General features: G+C 35.8%; 3 protein-coding genes across 3 annotated transcripts in view; 1 reads left to right on the forward strand and 2 right to left on the reverse strand.

Annotated features, from left to right (window-relative positions):
• The first annotated feature begins 271 nt into the window (after positions 1-271).
• The window catches only part of LOC129240113 (unconventional myosin IC), a 122,255-nt gene continuing 104,825 nt past the window's right edge, over positions 272-17,701 (forward strand). The window contains exon 1 of the mRNA XM_054875637.1: positions 272-1,400. The gene's annotated coding sequence lies outside the window, so the exon portion shown is untranslated. The remainder of the gene's footprint in view (positions 1,401-17,701) is intronic.
• Positions 7,833-8,812, reverse strand: LOC129240116 (uncharacterized). Its single transcript, XM_054875639.1, has 2 exons — positions 8,638-8,812; positions 7,833-8,289 (listed from the first exon to the last, which is right to left on the reverse strand). Exons 1-2 carry the CDS (start codon positions 8,729-8,731, stop codon positions 8,084-8,086), a joined length of 300 nt encoding a protein of 99 aa, XP_054731614.1. The 5' UTR covers positions 8,732-8,812; the 3' UTR covers positions 7,833-8,083.
• On the reverse strand, positions 9,508-11,640 carry LOC129240114 (syntaxin-12). The gene is made up of 3 exons (XM_054875638.1): positions 11,507-11,640; positions 10,080-10,795; positions 9,508-10,011 (listed from the first exon to the last, which is right to left on the reverse strand). Exons 2-3 carry the CDS (start codon positions 10,726-10,728, stop codon positions 9,833-9,835), a joined length of 828 nt encoding a protein of 275 aa, XP_054731613.1. The 5' UTR covers positions 10,729-10,795; positions 11,507-11,640; the 3' UTR covers positions 9,508-9,832.

Here is a 17,701-nt window from a genome sequence, read left to right on the forward strand (position 1 = left end):
TACTAAAACCAGTTATAACCCATTTAAAATTTGGTCTAAATAAACCAAAAAAAAAAAAACTTGTTTAAATCAACTTCCGTACTACGCATTCTGCATAAAATTTTAATATTCATTTGTACAAAGTATTCCAATGCATTTATTCGCTTAATTTTCCCAGCCGCTGCGTGTCAATATTGACTTTACCAAAACTCAAAATCAACTTTTCATGCCAACAATTCAAATTCGATTTAAAAATAAAAAATAAACTCCAAACCATGAAGAGAAAAGTAAAAAGTGAAAAATAAAAAATAAAAAATTCCAACGTACAATACTCGCTTGGGTAAATGCATAAACATGAATTGGGTGGAGCGGGTTGTAAGTTGTGCGCCTCATCCAGCAATCACTTGATTCTTCCCAGTTTTGTGTTTGTGCTAAATTACGAATTTCGAATTCCAACCATAACCAATGAATAAATTTGGAAAGTGCGCGCATATTACTTATCAATTCTGCAAGATTTCCCATTGAGTTGAGTTCAGTTGAGTTGGTGTCGGGTACGGCAGGCTGACAAACAACAGCAAAGGAGAAATATCAGTAACATCAGCAGCAGCAGCAACAGCAGCAGAATGACGGCGAAACGACAACTTTCGCTTGTTGCAACCCCCTTTCTATATCATCCAGATAGTTTAACCAACTTTTGCTTGTTTGCCCACCAAGCAAATACGTTGCCAACTTGGAGGATATATGCGTCGATGCCAAGGAGAAAGTTTGTTGGGAAACTATTCCTGCAATTATATGAAATAATGCCGAAATCAGAAAATAAACGCATAGAATGTGACACAGAGCATTCGGCGCTCCTTAGATGTATGCATGTGTGTGTGAATATATGTATGTATATGCGCATAAGCTTGTATGTGTGCATTCTAGCATGCAAGTGCAGGCATACATTTCTCTTGCCACTTGCCCACGGAAACGGATGTGAAAATGCAATTGTTTGCGATGTGCTTCCCATACCACTTGTGGCAGCCAAGCAACATTGCGTGTATCAAAAACCGAAGAAATGGTGGAGGAGCTGTTGTTAGATCCTGTTTGCATGACACCGACACTCGCAGGTGGCTGATAGATTGCGGCTGGTGGCTTTACACGCTCACCTCGTATGTGCTCCCAAAACGCACATTTTTCCCTACTTTTCAAATTCTTTCACATGCATGGCATATATCTTTGTTTTTGGAACTGCGAAAGTTTTCGAGCGCACACCTATGGTTATGCCTTGCTGCGTACGTGTGCGTATTTCTGCCTGTGAGTACACGAAATTCTGCCACCAATTACACTTGAGAGGTGAAAGAAGCTGATAAGGTGAAAAGTTTTTGGAAGCACCAGCACAGGCGCTGGTAGTAAATATTCTGATCTTTTTTCGTTGCTGAGTAAGTTTTGAAAATTTTATATAAGCTGATTTATTATATGATATTGTAAAATTTTAATTTTGTACTACTTCCACCTTCACCCCTAATCATACATAGGAGTATCGATTGCCCCCCCCATTAACTGCACTGCACTATTTGCGACAGTCTAGTTGAAGATGCAGATGTTTTATTTGTCTGCCCTCGTTTTGAGCTGGAAAGAGTATATTTGAGTGATAGGGTTGGGAAGCCAATAATGGTTAGTAACCTAGTAGATATCATGCTTGACTCAGAAGAACATTGGTCCGCTGTCAGTAACATGGCAAGAATAGTAATTACCAAGCTGCGTCACACTGAACCACAGCGCAGATTTTTACGTAGAGGCAATAGGCCACACCCCCTCCCAAGATGTAATACCTAGTAACACTTAACGGTATTAGGAATCACCAAACTGCGTCACGCTGAACAGCAGCGCAGATTTTCAGGTAGAGGCAATAGGCCGCTCCGCCTCCCGTGAAGTATTACCTAACGGTCGTGGGAGCGAAACGGAGCTGGGGTGGGTTTTTAGTGGGTGAGTCGACAAGTGCCACACTTTTCGGCTTTCAATGCTTTTTGCCACCTCCATAAAAAAAAGCACTATTTGTTAGAAAGCTTTCCAAAGCAGACCTAAGTTGAATGAGCAAAAGAATTAAGTCGACTTTAGTTTTCTAACTACTTTGTGAGTAACTAGAGTAGGTGCTGAAAATGAATCCGGAGTTCAACGGGCAGGTACAAGGATGTTAGCGCACTCAATTCGTCTTTGAGCAAGTAGGCACTAAAATCTTAGCCTAAGTTTTAATCTTATAGACTAGACAGTAAAAGATGGACCGCCAGCAACAAATGCGGGTATTAGCTGCTTTGATACTAAAAAATAAGTACAGGGTCCGGCTCTCGAAGTGTAACCAACTTCAGACCGCTCGCGCAGCTGATGCACGGGCTAGTTATATTAGCTAAATGACAGCCCAGAGTATGGGTGTGTTCGAGCCGCTCAATAATTACCGCAATACTGCAACCCTGTTGCTTTATTGATACTCTGTTGCTGATACTCAGCTGATAGTGTGCAGCAATATTGCAGACTTTATTTTGCGTCGAACGTGTTATTTAAAACAATGGAATTTTTAACATTTTTGATAGCAGATGAGCTAATGTTTAAACATTTTCGTTGCAATTGACTTCTTGTAGCGCTAAGATGTGGAGCATCGGTTTTCATTATGTCCAGTACTTTGCCCCAAAGGACCGATTTCTTCCTCCTCCCGCTACCAAATGCATTTTCCATGTCTAATCGAGTTCTGACCAGTAATTTGATTTCCACAACGCTTAATTTTATGCTAAAAACAAATAATTAACAATATCTATATACATATATAAAAATGAAATGATGTTCGTTTGTACGCATTTTTTTGGGCCGATACGAGGCCAATTTTATTCGTTCTTTTTTTCATATTATAGGGATCCACTAGGGGAAGGTTTTTAGCAAAAAAAAAAATTTCTTTTAAATATTTTCTTCATATAAAAAAAAGAAAAAATCAAAATATTGTACAAAACAAAACTTGCTCGATTCTTAGATTAAAGTAAGTTTCGAATCGACATTCATTTTATGTGTACAACTTTTTTTGAATTTTTCGTTATTGTATACAGAAATTTCAAATGATTCGAATGAAATTTTTTTTTTTTTTTATTTCTTCCATAAAATATTACACCTGTCGTTAGACAATAAATAATTTGATTTACAAAAAGATGGAATGAGAGTGATATTGAAGGGCCAATGCCCCCAAGCTCATTTAGAAGAAATATATATGTACATATTATTTAAAAACAAGTGGTTAACAAACAATGACATATACGATTAGTTGACAATTGATTACAAGGATTTTGCAAGATCTGTTGGTGTTTGACGGTTAAGCCGACTTTGGGTAGATTTTTCTTTATTTGGTAGTCTTCTCATCATAGGATTTATATGCGTTAATAGTCTATTTATGTGTCTTCTGCTAGCGCTTTGTATTGTTTCATCAATAGTATCGATGTCAAGGTCGCGATGAATATCTGCGTTAGGTATGTACCAAGGTGCATTAGTTAAGGTCCTAAATATTTATGAAAATAATGTTTCAATTCAATTGAGCAATGCTTTCTTTGACCAATTCTATATGGAAATGAATGCGTTTGCAAACGATGTTTTCGGCTATGAACAAATGTTGGAATCGAATGAAAAAGGAAAGAAACGCGAAATGATAAAAAAAATTCTTGGAAAATTTAAAATGAATGTGCTTCATTGGAAAAATTCAAAGGTAATAAGAACATACACAAGATAAAGTTAGAATTCGAATTTTTAGATTTATTTTGTTTATTTCTCATTTTTTCAGAAGTACACCACACAACAACTCATTCCAACTCTGATTTTGAAATCCTGTTGGAATTGGTGATCGATAATTTTGTCATTTAATGGTCAATGGAAATTTGCGTGTATCAGACCCTGCATATTATTTACCATATCAACTTTTTATGGAACATATGGACCAAATGAACACAAAAAAATAATTCAGTTTTGTTTTGATTTTTTGCAACATTTTGGTTTTCAGTTAATACAATAAAAACAATACTGTTTTTTCGTGAAAACAAAATTCTAAATTTATTACGTTGTTTGTTTAGAATTTTTTTAGAAAAAAAGTAAATTTTTTGGTTTTGAGGAAATTTGTTTACTGTTGCTATTTGTGAAAGCGTAGATATTTGTAAGTATTTGACTATAATCCTAAAAGTTAATGGAATACCACTATGACACATAGAAAACATTTTTTCAAAGGGGTGTTTTTCGAAAATTATAAAAAAAATTGTTTTCAAAAATTTTGAAGAAATAAAGAAAAATAAAAAAATTTCGAAAGCATGAAATTTTTTCAAAACCAAATTTTCCTCAAAAAGATAAAAGAAATTTCTTCGAAGAGGTGTTTTTCTAAAATTTTAAAAAAAAAAATTCAAAAATTTTAAACAAATAAAATAAAATAAAACTTTTTCAAAGGTATGAAATTTTTTCAAAACAAAATTTTCTGAAAACCAAACAAAATTTAAAAAAAAATGGTGTTTTCAAAGCATTTCATATTCCACTATTAATAGAGAATACATTTTTTCGAGGGGGTGTTTTTCAAAGCGGAAAAAAATCTTTTTTAACAAATCAATTGAAACTTTTACAAAAGTATGAAATTTTTTCAAGAACAAAATTTTCTCAAAAACGTTAAATTAAAAAAAAAATAGTTTTTTCAAAATATTTAATTTTCAGCAATTAACTGAGAAGAAATTTGTTAGAGCGAAGTGTTTTTCAAAACCTCAAAAAACACTTTTTAACCAAAAAAAATAAACCTTTTGTCAAAAACAACAAGAATGATAACATTGCCTAACAATTTCTGCACTTTTGCACAGTCTAAAGAGGCATTGATACAGAGTGTATTTCCAAACATAGTTCAACATTACAAAAACCATGATTGACTCAGCGAAAGAGCAATTTTAGCTGGGAAAAATAAGGACGTCAATGATATAAATTCAGCTATTTTAGATCAAATATTGTACCTGGTGACATAGTTGCGTATAAGTCAATGGACACTATTACTGATCAAGATGAGGTCGTAAATGATCCAACTGAATTCTTAAACTCACTCGATTTGCCAGGCTTACCACCTCATAATTTACGATTAAAAATTGGAGCACCGATTATTATGCTGCGCAATAGTAATGTGCCCCGACTTTGCAACGGTACCAGACTCGCTGTGAAGAAGCTAATGGGTAACGTTATCGAAGCAACAATTTTGAAAGGGAAGTACAAAGGAGAAGACATTTTGATACCCTGAATTCCACTGATTCCGGCGGATTTACCATTCGATTTCAAACGTTTGCAGTTCCCTATTCGCCTTGCCTTCGCTATGAGAATTAATAAGGCGCAAGGACAGTCTCTACAAATGTGCGGTATTAATTTAGAATACCCAATTTTTTCTCATGGACAATTGTATGTAGCTTGCTCACGAGTTGGCAAACCATCGTCATTATACCTCGAAAATTTGTAGTTTGCGCTTGATTAGCTAGTCAGATTGTCAACATTTCGCTAAACGAACGCGTGACGTTGCCAGTGTTGTCGAAATTTTATCGAAGAACGTGATGCTCTGTCATAACAAGTAACACTGCCGCAACATTTGTGGCTCGAACACACCCTATTGCCTACAAGCGCGCGGAAGCATTTTGCCGAGAGTAAACGCGAAAAAAGAAAATCAGTAATGGATTTCAAACGTAATAGTGTGATTGCATTATATTTGACTGGAAAATCACAACCAGCGATTGTTCGTGAACTCGAGCTCCTTAAAGTAAACAAAGTGTTTTGATTATCGCACCATTACTCGTTACAATGATAGTGGTAGCACCGCGAAACGCCATGGAGGTGGTCATCAAAAGACTGCAACGTTACGAGAAATGGTTCAAAAGGTCAAGAAGCGAATTGAGCGAAATCCCCGACGAAGTGCCAATCAAATGGCGAAAGAACTGAAAATATCTGACCTTAGCATCCGCCGCATACGGAGAAATGATGAAGTCAAGCCTTACAAGATCCAATGAGGCGCACAATCTCACACCGAAACAGCAACAAGTCAGACAGTCAGACTTGAGAGAGCGAAGGAGTTTCTTCGCTTGGACGAAAGTGGTCAATTTCCCAACATTGTGTTTTCTGGCGGGAAAATTTTTCAAATTGAGCAACTCGTAAACTCCCAAAGCGATAGGGTTTATTTGACCGACCGTTCATACGAAAATTCGAGTCATCCATTGACCACCAGGAGGCAACACCCGCCACAGGTAATGGTCAAAGCAGTATTGACAGTTGACTTCAATTTTGAAGGTAATCTGCCATATGTGAACGAGTAGATTCATTTTGTGGATTTATTGCTAATTACTATGTGGAGGTACTTCAACGTTGCATCCATAACATCTCAGAAAAGAGAACGAGAAATCTGCTCGTCCCTCTTCGTTCCGGTTGAACGTTTCTTTCTGCTTGCTATCTGAAATTGGAAAAATGCATTTCTAAACTTGAAAATAAAACGAAAATGTTATAAAATACTTACCCCTCTTATGCTCATCATATTGTTGGAGAATTTTAAAGCTGGAATGTTTGTTCTCTGTCTTTTTTGTTCTCTTTAAAAGTTTCATTATTTTTCCTTCACAGTAGTAATTAACTGTCGTTTTTCGGCAATGTTGCCATCAAAAATTCTCCTAATTCGCTTAAATTATGAGAATTAAGTTTAGTAGTTAATCTGCATTAGTTGCCCTAAATTCTAGGTTATTAGAGATTTTTGCCGAGTTCAAGAATGTACGGCGCCCATATGTTCTGCCTTATTAAACCTATGCCTACTTCATGCGAAGATGGGCGTTTCGCTTCTTTACCTTTATACCTCTTTAAGGCCTACCTTATGCTGCGGGGGGGCCTACAATGAGTATTAAACCGCCTCCGACAAGCAAAACGTTTGATTAAACGATTTTATCATTGAAAATAATTAGGCGCTCGAAAATAATCAAAAGCTACACGACATAAAAATCGTCACGCAAGTAAAATATGGAGATCAAACACTAAAACCTGATAAATGTATAAGTTTTATTTTTGTTTGGCCATGTAGAATTTTAGAACGCGGAATTTTCAAAATGTGTAGAATTTGTTGTTGTTACTGGCGTATGCCGATGATATTGACTTCATCGGCCTTAACAACCGCGCGGTTAGGTCTCTATTTTCCAAACTGGATAAAGAAACAAAGCGAATGAGTCTAAGTACCTGCTGTCTTCATACAAACAGTCGGCGCACTCGCGTATCGGCACCCGCGCCACTGTTGACAGTTATGATTTCGAGGTTGCAAAAAACTTCGTTTATTTAGGAACCAGCATTAACACCCATAACAATGTCAGCCTTTAAATCCATCGCAGAATCTCTCTTGCCAACAAGTGCTACTTTGGACTAAGTAGGCAATTGAGTAGTAAAGTTCTCTTTCGACGAACAAAACTATCACTCTGCAAGGCTCTCATCATGCCCGTTCTAACGTATGGCGCAAAAGCGTGGACGTTGACAACCCGATGGGGCGATTGGCTGGGTTATGTCGTACGAATGTATACATACGCTCCGGCTCTGAAAGTATTCGATGAGATACCAGCTGGTGGTAACAGAAGAAGAGGAAGGGCTCCTTTGGATAAGGAGTTGGCTTTACTTGGTGTTTTCAACTGGAAAGAAACGACTGGCGCGCTTTGTTAAACTTGGCCGAAATCGCGTAAATGGTTATCGCGTCAATCAGGAACCATCCGTATATTGTTCTTGCGGTGTGATACTATAAATATTAAGATTTCTTATAAACATTTTTTAATAGTAGTAAAAATATCCCTCAGGGTGGCAAAATTAAAAGTTATCTCAGCTATATAATAATAATAAATTTATATTAAGCAATGTGAATGTAATTTCATATTTTCATTTACATTTCCAATTGATAATAAATCTGCATCCATATATTAATTTTGAGTTAAATTTTAAAATGCCGATCATGTGCGATGTTTTCCTGCAGTAAAGAGTAACACATATGTATATGTATGTGCGTACATTACCATTTGCAACACTTTAAGAATAATAAACGCTATACAAGTATTTAAAGTTAGTTTAACTATGACGCCTATGATGATGGGGCTGCCTCAGCAGCTTTAGCTCTCGCCTGATGATGCTTCGCCACGGCCTCCTGTGCTTTGCTGAGTTTTATTTGGCCTTCAACGGCACGCGAACGTAGCTCATTTTCTACCGATTTATTGACCGTCTTCGAAATGGCATTTTTAATCTTCTGTTGCTCACTGAATTTCGCCTTTTTGGCCTGGATAGGTGCATCTAAAAAACAAGAGGCACAATAAACAAAAGCATAGACTAAATTTCGATATGTAAATAGGTGTGAAGAAGGAGCACTATGCAAAAACTGATGCTTCTGAAGCTTGCAGGAGCGTTCCCACGACAGTTGGTTCTACGTAACCGGAACGACCCGGATTTATACCCGGCGGCCAAGGACTGTCACTTCAGCAGCATTCCCGTATATGTGCCGGGAATGTTTATGCTACTATAACAACAACAACAAGCTTGCAGCTAGTGCTACTTAATTATTTTCCCCAAGTTTGTCTGGCTCTTGTATTTACTTCCTCCAGCCCAAACTCATGCTTTACACCACAATATTCAGACACTTACTTGATCTCCTTGTAAAAGCCTTTGCGTTCTTTTGCTTCTGCTTCTGCTGCACACTGGCTGGCAATTTCGCTTTTTTAAACTTTCCCTGGACCATTTTTTGTTTAAAAATTACTGGGCTACTATTTTTGTTTACTTAGTTTATTGATATGAAAATAAAGCACGTGCTTGACAAGGCAAGTCAAATATCAGCTGTTTGACGTTTCTCATTCATCGGTGCTGCCAAACTCCACAATTGAAACTACAGAAAGTTGAAGTATAATTATAGGCGTTATTGATTCAAAAAAATTACTTCACGTGGAAAATAGAAATTTTACATATAAAAACGATCAATACAAATTAATAAAAAATATAGTGTTATTTGTGTATTTCCGCCAGAAAAAAGCGCCTCATAAAAAAACATATGCCGTTCGTTCCGATAACAGTCCGTTCTACGTTAACGGAGCGTCCCAGATTTAGCCATATCCGGCGAGGACTGTCACTCCAGCAGCATGCCCCCTATGTGCGGATAGACTAGCATCCGACGTGTTTTACACTAATATAGTTTTACAAAAATATCCAACTCCTGTCCCTTCTGCCAAACTATAGCTCCTACTGGTAACCTGCCCAGAACTTTCTTCTTAAAGGTATCACCACTTCACAGGGATCCTCTCCTGCTTTTAAAAGATGCTACTGAAGATAATATAAATAAATTATAAATTTCTAAAGGGCACCGACCTACTCAGTCGTAACTGACCCAACACATATCACCAGCCAGCCGAACGCCTCTGCTGATAGCGCACGCGTCTGCTTCAGTGTATCTAATAATTCTATTATCATGTAAGGTTTTTAAAATAAAATAAAATGAATAAAATCACTCGAAATGAGAAAGTGTTTTAAAGCGATATATGTAGTTGGTTTATTTACTGGTTAAACATAATATATTATATATTTAAGTTTTTTGTAGTATTTATTTCGCGTATCCTTTTAAATGTCTATACGTGCCTCTTCATTATTAACTCTACTAAACATACATTTATTACATATTAATAAAAAATATGAATGTCCATTCACTTCCTGAAGGAGTGCATAATCCTATTCGTTTGTGCGCGCTTTGGAACGCATTGTTTGTCAAAAAAATAGTCATTACAGACTATATTTCAATAACATACTATTTAGTTTTAAATACATCAACGCAGAAACATATACAAATAACAAATTAACTAGTTATCTTTGCGACGATAATACCCGTCACAATTAATCCTATTATCACAGCGATCGCTAGAAGTATTAGAATTTTGCGACGATAACTACGACGATACTGCGCAGCTTTAGCCAGTTCTTCGCGACCCAATTCAACATCGGTTGCGGCATTCTCAACACTATTTTCGATATGATCTGAAATAAGAAATAAAATCATACAATATGCTCCAAATGCTTTTTTCGATCTCTCGCAGCATACTTACCCACTTGATCGGCCTGTGTTTGTACAATATCGTATATTTTTCGCATAACCGCATTTACATCCAGCACATCAGCTTCAATCTGTCGCAGCTGACGGTCCCGGTCCATCAACCTATCTTGCTCAAATTGTAAACCTGCCGTTATTTGAGCCTGCTGTTGCAAAAATTCTGCACGATCTGCTTCTGCCTGTTCATCCTGTTGCTGTCCTAGCTGTTCAATACTCTGGCGCATCGCCGCAGTAATGCGCTTCTGCACAGACGAGTATTTCTCCACCAAATTTTTGAAATCATTCGTTAATTTTTCAAGTTGCAACTTTTGCTGTTTATCACCTCGTCCGACTACAGATGTTAGACGTTGTAAGTCACGACTGGTCGCCTCAATGCGCGTATTAGCTTCCGCATGTATATTATGCACTTTGTTACGTGTCGCCTGTTGTTCCCGACGCGTACCAATTACCTTGAGAATTTTCTCCAATTGTCTGGAGCTCGAATTCACGGCATTGATATTTTGTCCAATATCCTCACTCAGCGACATAAACTCAGTGGGGCTGAAACCCGAAAAGTTAACATCGGGCATTATAGCGTTGGTGCTGCTTGAAGTAGCACCATAATCACGATTACCACCAGGTGGATTGTTTAAGTTGCGTGACATCACTGCGTTTGACAAGCGTTCTACGCACAAAGACTGCGTTGCTTTAGCTCAATATGGAGATTGCGTGCTGCAAGAAAATCAATGCAATAAATATACATATGTATGTATGAGCATTCAAAGGCGAAGATTAGTAAAATACAAATATGTACAATGAAATGCTAACAGTACAAAAGCATTTTATAGCAAATTATGCCGCATACAGAGACCGCACATAACGCACGAGTAAACGCTCGCAGCTAGACAAATGATTCATTCAATAGTTAATGCTGCTGATATCGAATTCTGACTATGCCCGCATAGAACATGAATAGGACAAGCAGCTGAAAGTGTGTGCGTAGCTCTATGTAGCATTCCGAGATATTTTATGGTCGTTGAACTCAATGTTGATGAGATGGAGTTCATTGTCGAGATAATCAGCGACTTGTATGGCTTCTTATGCAGATAATCATCACATTTGTACCAAATATTTGCATATCAACAGCTGCACTACGAAATGCCGAAATCTGAATTATCTGTATTTAATTTATAATTATTACTAAAACCCTACCAAATTCACTGAACTTTATTCAATTACTCTCAGCAACAATCACAAGATATACTATACTCATATCAGGTAAAAGGCATTTCCAAAGCCTTCAGCAAATTCCATTCAACTCCCCTTGACTTACTTTCTCCAAAAGCCAAAAGGGGAAGTAACAACCACTTTTTAATGAATCGCTTCGTCACGACGTAAATATGGCAGACAAAGTGTTATGCTTTTATTTTGTATTACACTTACCACTAGCACTCTTATCGATTTAAACACAATGTTGATGAATTTTAAGGCTAAAACGAGTTGTTATTTTAGAAAATGCGTTGCTGTGCAAATGATTGTACGATAGCAATGAAAATAAATCCACTTGCTCAAAACAATGTCATACGCAAAGCTGGCGCTGCCAGATGATGTTCAGCCGAAGTTATAACTTGGCAGCACTGACAGTGACCCAGTGAGGCAAAATTGTTCTACTTCACAATATGCTCCCTAGGATGATAGAGTACAAGGTTGCGTCTTCCGAATTCGCTGTGTCTTCAGAGCCCGCGAATAAACGAACAAAAGAAAGAGGAATTACTTGTTTGTGAAGAGGAGGGAGGGGAGGAAAGCAATGGAAACATCCAAACACAAAAAATTATTAGCACACACACGCATTTTCTTGTCGCGGCGTCATTCGTATAAAAACGCAAAAAAACTATCTTTGGAGGATTTATATTCATTTTTGCTTTCACAATTTAACACGCGGCACTTCGTTTTCATTAGCTTGTTTAGTTTAAATCTCACTTATCACAATATTACCAAGCCATGCACTGAACTTTCAGAAATATGTAATTCCTCCTCCTTCTGTTTGTTTTGTATTGGTAAGAAACCTGATGCCAGACTTGTCAAAATCTCGAAAAATAAGCTAACTGATTTGGGAAGACGCAATCTTCAGTACACAATTCGCCTTGGTATGCTCCAGTATTTATTTTAAAATTTGAGATATCGAAAGGACAATTACCTAGCAAAAAATAACAAAATTACAATGTCAATCAACCAAATCACTTTTAATAATTTCTTTGGCGCATTTAGTAAAAAATTAAGGATGGTATTATGAGTTGCGAAGTGAATGAATCTTCACAAAAAGCAGCAGTAACGCAAAAACCACAAGAGTAATGTATTTTGTTCTTGCTTTTGACCTCTAGAATGTAAAAAACTAAAAAAAAGAGGTTGTCTGTAAAGTCGGTTTACTGACGATAGTTTAACGTGATAACGTCATAAGAAAATACTGATTGAATGGTTGCATTTTTCAAAAGAAAATTTTAATTTTATTTGTTTGATAGATATTTTGTATGGATATAGAGAATGAGTTAACATTAACATAACATAATATACTTTAACATAACATAACATAACATAACATAACATAACATAACATAACATAACATAACATAACATAACATAACATAACATAACATAACATAACATAACATAACATAACATAACATAACATAGCATTACATAACATAACATAACATAACATAACAAAACATAACATAACATAACATAACATAACATAACATAACATGCAAATACAAATACGTGAATTTATATATGTACATATGCGCATATACATACACATATACGCTCACTTAAGTAGGAGAGAGCAAGATGTCGAACGTTGCCGTTCGTTTGCTTTGTTTGCTTTGTCGTTCGTTCCGCGCTTTCGCTTGCAGTTCATTCAAGGTAACGGCAATGAGCAAGGTAACACTAATGAGCAAGGTAACGACACATTTTTTCGTGCGTGCAGCCTGTTAAATCGAATTATATAAAAATAACAAAATTACAATGTCAATCAACCATATCACTTTTAATAATTTCTTTGGCGCATTTAGTAAAAAATTAAGGATGGTATTATGAGTTGCGAAGTGAATGAATCTTCACACAAAGCAGCAGTAACGCAAAAACCACAAGAATAATGTATTTTGTTCTTGCTTTTGACCTCTAGAATGCCAAAATCTATAAACAAAGATTAATAGATCACAGTAACTTAAACAAAATTTAACAATTTTGAGACCAAATAGAGGAAAAAAAATCAAAATTGCCACCATACTGATGCTACCCTTCTTATTGTGGCTTGGTACCATGTTGTTGCTGTAGCAGCGTACTGAACTTTGTCAGTCTGATGTAGATGCCGGTTGTCTTCGTCTGTCTCATCTAACGGTAGAGCCAGAAAAAGTGCTGCTTCGACAGGTTGGGTCTAGAAGTAGAGCAGTGTTAGGTGAGTAAGTTTGATGGGCTCCGTCTGGATCTTTCGAAACCACTGCGCGGTATACATTTGAGTTTAATTGCATTTTGAGCTCTTATGCCGACTTCTGCTGCCTCATGGCCTGGTTACATACTTGGAGTTGGGTTCTCGCCAAAATCCTTTCTTTTCGGTTAAGCGATCTCCAGGAAGTTTTCTAATAGTTTCAAATATAAAAAAAAAAAATATAAAAACTGGCAGAATCTGCTTTGTTCGGATCTCAGATCTAAGTGACGCAAAGCGGAAGTGCTACTTTCTAGACAGATTCTACCTAGATAAGCTTAGAGACGATTAGAGACGACAATGTTACAATTTCATTTGTACCCCGAAAATTCGTCCCTGACCGTGTTAAGCTTCAGACAATCTTCAAATAGCTAACGGTTTCTTGGTAAGGGTTTTTGAAATAATGGAAACTTGTATACTATTTAGGTATAGGTTCGGATCTCCGTGCATGATACAAATAAATGAAAATGTTTCCTATTAGTAGTCACTCCTCGGTGGCCGCCGTAGCCGAATGAGTTGATGCGTGACTACCATTCGGAATTCAAAGCGAACGTAGGTTCGAATCTGGGTGAAACACCAAAATGAAGAAAAAGTTTTTTCTAACAGCGGTCGCTTCTCGTCAGGCAATGACAAACCTCTAAATGTATTTTTGCCATGAAAAAGCTTCTCATAAAAAACCATTTGCCATTCGGAGTCGGCTTAAAACTGTAAGACCTTCCATTTGTAGAACAATATCAAGACGCACGCCACAAATAGGAGGAGCAGCTCGGTCAAACACCATATACATATGCACCTCTGAACCAAAGGAAATTAGAAAATTTCCTCAAAACAGATTTCCTAAACATTGAGTAAGAAGTCTGAGGGAGGAAAAAGACAAAATATACGCAAGAATGATAAGTGTATTCTCTCAACAATGACGAAATCGCTTCAAATCAAGTTGGTATCTGAGCGTTTAATTTCTGTAACTTAAATTAGCCATCTCATTCTTGTTTGGCGCGATATTTAACAAATCGCGCCTGTCATTTATTTCTCGTGCTAACCTGTGCCAGTTGGACACACCAAGTGAAGCCAAGTCCTTCCACACCTAATCTGCTCAATGCAGAGGAGGCTTCCTCTTCCTTCGCATCGAATACTTTCAGAGCCGGAGTTTTTCTACCCATTCAAACGACATGACCCAGCCTACGAATTTACTGGGTTCTTCAACTTTATATCAAAAAAATTACAGAGAAGCCAGCCTATCTGAAACTTCATTTTGATATCACGATTGAGGGAATATTGGAGGAGGTTGCGCATCAGAGGATTGCTACTAGACTCTCAATCAATTTCACAGTACCAGCTGATTGACGTAAATATAGATGTTTGTTTATATTTTTGTGCTTGCAAACAATTTTTTCTTTATGTTATCTAATCTTATTTTTCACTTTTGTTTACAAATCTTCGTATTTTGGCACTCTCTTAGCACTTTCTTAGTTCTGCCACAAATCTTATTTACACTCTTGCAGGGCGGGTTCATCAGGTAACAGCAGTATGGTGGCAATTTTTGATCTTTTTCTATTGATTTGGTCTTCAAAAGTTCAAATTTTGTTTAAGTTACTCTAAACTGTCATAGGTCTGCTTATGAAGCAAATAATTAATAACAATTGTTACAAATTATCAAGTTTTGGTGTTAATGTATCCAAAAAACTTGCAAAGTAGGAGAAAGTGAGAGAGCAAAATGGCATCTCATTTTGAGGGGAAGTTGCAAATTTTTATTGGATAAATTTTTGTTGTAAGAATTTGAGAGAGAGAGAGAGAGAGAGTAAGAGGAAAACAGTTGATCACCAAGTGAAAATAAACACGAATTACACTTTTTGAGCCAGATTCCTAATTTAAATAAAAATGTTGATTAAAATGGAGAATGTATCATAATTAAATATCATTTAGATAAAATTTATAAAGTTTATTGGAAGTCGTATATGTATTAAATAGCATTTCGTCAATGATATAGAGCTATGTACTTCTGAACCACAGCCTCCAGTCACCGTTTCTGCATTTTTTATATTTATTTATTTATTTTGTGTTTTATGCTTGTAATTCTTTGTTATTAACTAATTCAGCAATATATGTATTGAAAAATATGAAGAAAGCTGTGATTGTCGCAATACAATTGGTAATGGGGTGTTCTTCATCTGACAGCAATGATGAAATATGGAACAAATTACTGTGTGACGAAATACAATCGTGTGATGCTAAGCTCGTTATTATGCATTTTATTTGCTTTATTTTTTAAATTTTATACGAACTACGAAATTAAAACTGTTTTTGACGTGATAACGTCTTATAATTCGATTTAACAGGCTGCACGCACGAAAAAATGTGTCGTTACCTTGCTCATTAGTGTTACCTTGCTCATTGCCGTTACCTTGCTCATTAGTATTACCTTGCTCATTGCCGTTACCTTGAATGAACTGCAAGCGAAAGCGCGGAACGAACGACAAAGCAAACAAAGCAAACGAACGGCAACGTTCGACATCTTGCTCTCTCCTACTTAAGTGAGCGTATATGTGTATGTATATGCGCATATGTACAATACATATATAAATTCACTTATTTGTATTTGCATATGCCTTCTTATTGATTATTATTAATTTGATTTACTTGAAGAATTTAAAATAAAACCAAGTTTGTTAATAATACCTGTTGTTTTAATGTTATTATTATTTTTTGACGTGATAACGTCTTATAATTCTATGTAGCCAGCTGCACGCACTAAAAAATGCGTCGTTATCTTGCTCATGCGTCGTTACCTTGCTTGAACAGCATGTTATGTTATGTTATGTTATGTTATGTTATGTTATGTTATGTTATGTTATGTTATGTTATGTTATGTTATGTTATGTTATGTTATGTTATGTTATGTTATGTTATGTTATGTTATGTTATGTTATGTTATGTTATGTTATGTTATGTTATGTTATGTTATGTTATGTTATGTTATGTTTTGTTATGTTATGTTATGTTATGTTATGTTATGTTATGTTATGTTATGTTAATGTTAACTCATTCTCTATATCCATACAAAATATCTATCAAACAAATAAAATTAAAATTTTCTTTTGAAAAATGCAACCATTCAATTAGTATTTTCTTATGACGTTATCACGTTAAACTATCGTCAGTAAACCGACTTTACAGACAACCTCTTTTTTTTAATTTTTGTGACATTTCCCGCCGAAAATTTAATCAGCTATTACTGGTTTTGCGTTCATCTACTTTTCTTTTTGATATTTTTCTCTTTGAAAGCAAATTCTCGGTTAATTAAGTTACTGGATCATTCTTGGGACCAAAAGCAAAAACAAGATACATTCCTCGTATTGTTTTTGCATCACTGCTGCTAACTGTTTAATGTGTCTTGCACTTGTGCTGCCGCTAAGCTACGCTCATTTTTTACATTTCAATCTACACAATTTTGTATTCTATTTGTATCATTTTATGTCTGATATGTATTGGATATATTACTATCAGGGATCAGAAAAGGATTGAACATATGACAGAGAAAAATGAAGATAAGATACGATGCGCTCAAGGGGGGACTCTACTGTAAAACTTAAAAAAAATCGATTTTTTACTTTTTGTTGAAACATACTCAGAAACAACTCCAGAATGTTCCATGAAAATCTTAAAAAGAAATCTTGAATAGTTTTCAAGTTATAAAAGTTTTAGCAAAGCAGGTATAAACTGAGCGCTCGAGAGGTTTACGGTCATATGCGTGTTTTTCTCGAAACCACGTTTTCAAAATTGCCCACATCACAGCTCCGTGAAAAATTAACATATCAAGCTCAAACTTTGATAGTATATTTTAAACAATATTTACTAGTTTTTAAAGCTATGGTGGGGAAAAATTTATTATTTATAACCCCTTTTTTAATAACAAAATGACAACAAAAAAATGTCGATTTTTTAAAAAACTTCAAAAATTTTACAAAAAAATTTTTTTTTTGCAAGTAATAGGCTTAACAACTAAAAATAATGATATATAATAAAAAAAATTTGGGTTTTTTGATTTCAGATTTTTTTTAAATGCGCGACAGTGTGGGCAGATTTCAAAAGGCGTTTCGGGGGAGCGGCTGTACAGCTGCCATTTTGAAATGAAAATAAATTTAAAAATTTTTTTT

The sequence above is a fragment of the Anastrepha obliqua genome, chromosome 3, assembly GCF_027943255.1.
Source record: "Anastrepha obliqua isolate idAnaObli1 chromosome 3, idAnaObli1_1.0, whole genome shotgun sequence".
Classification (NCBI taxonomy): Eukaryota; Metazoa; Arthropoda; class Insecta; order Diptera; family Tephritidae; genus Anastrepha; species Anastrepha obliqua.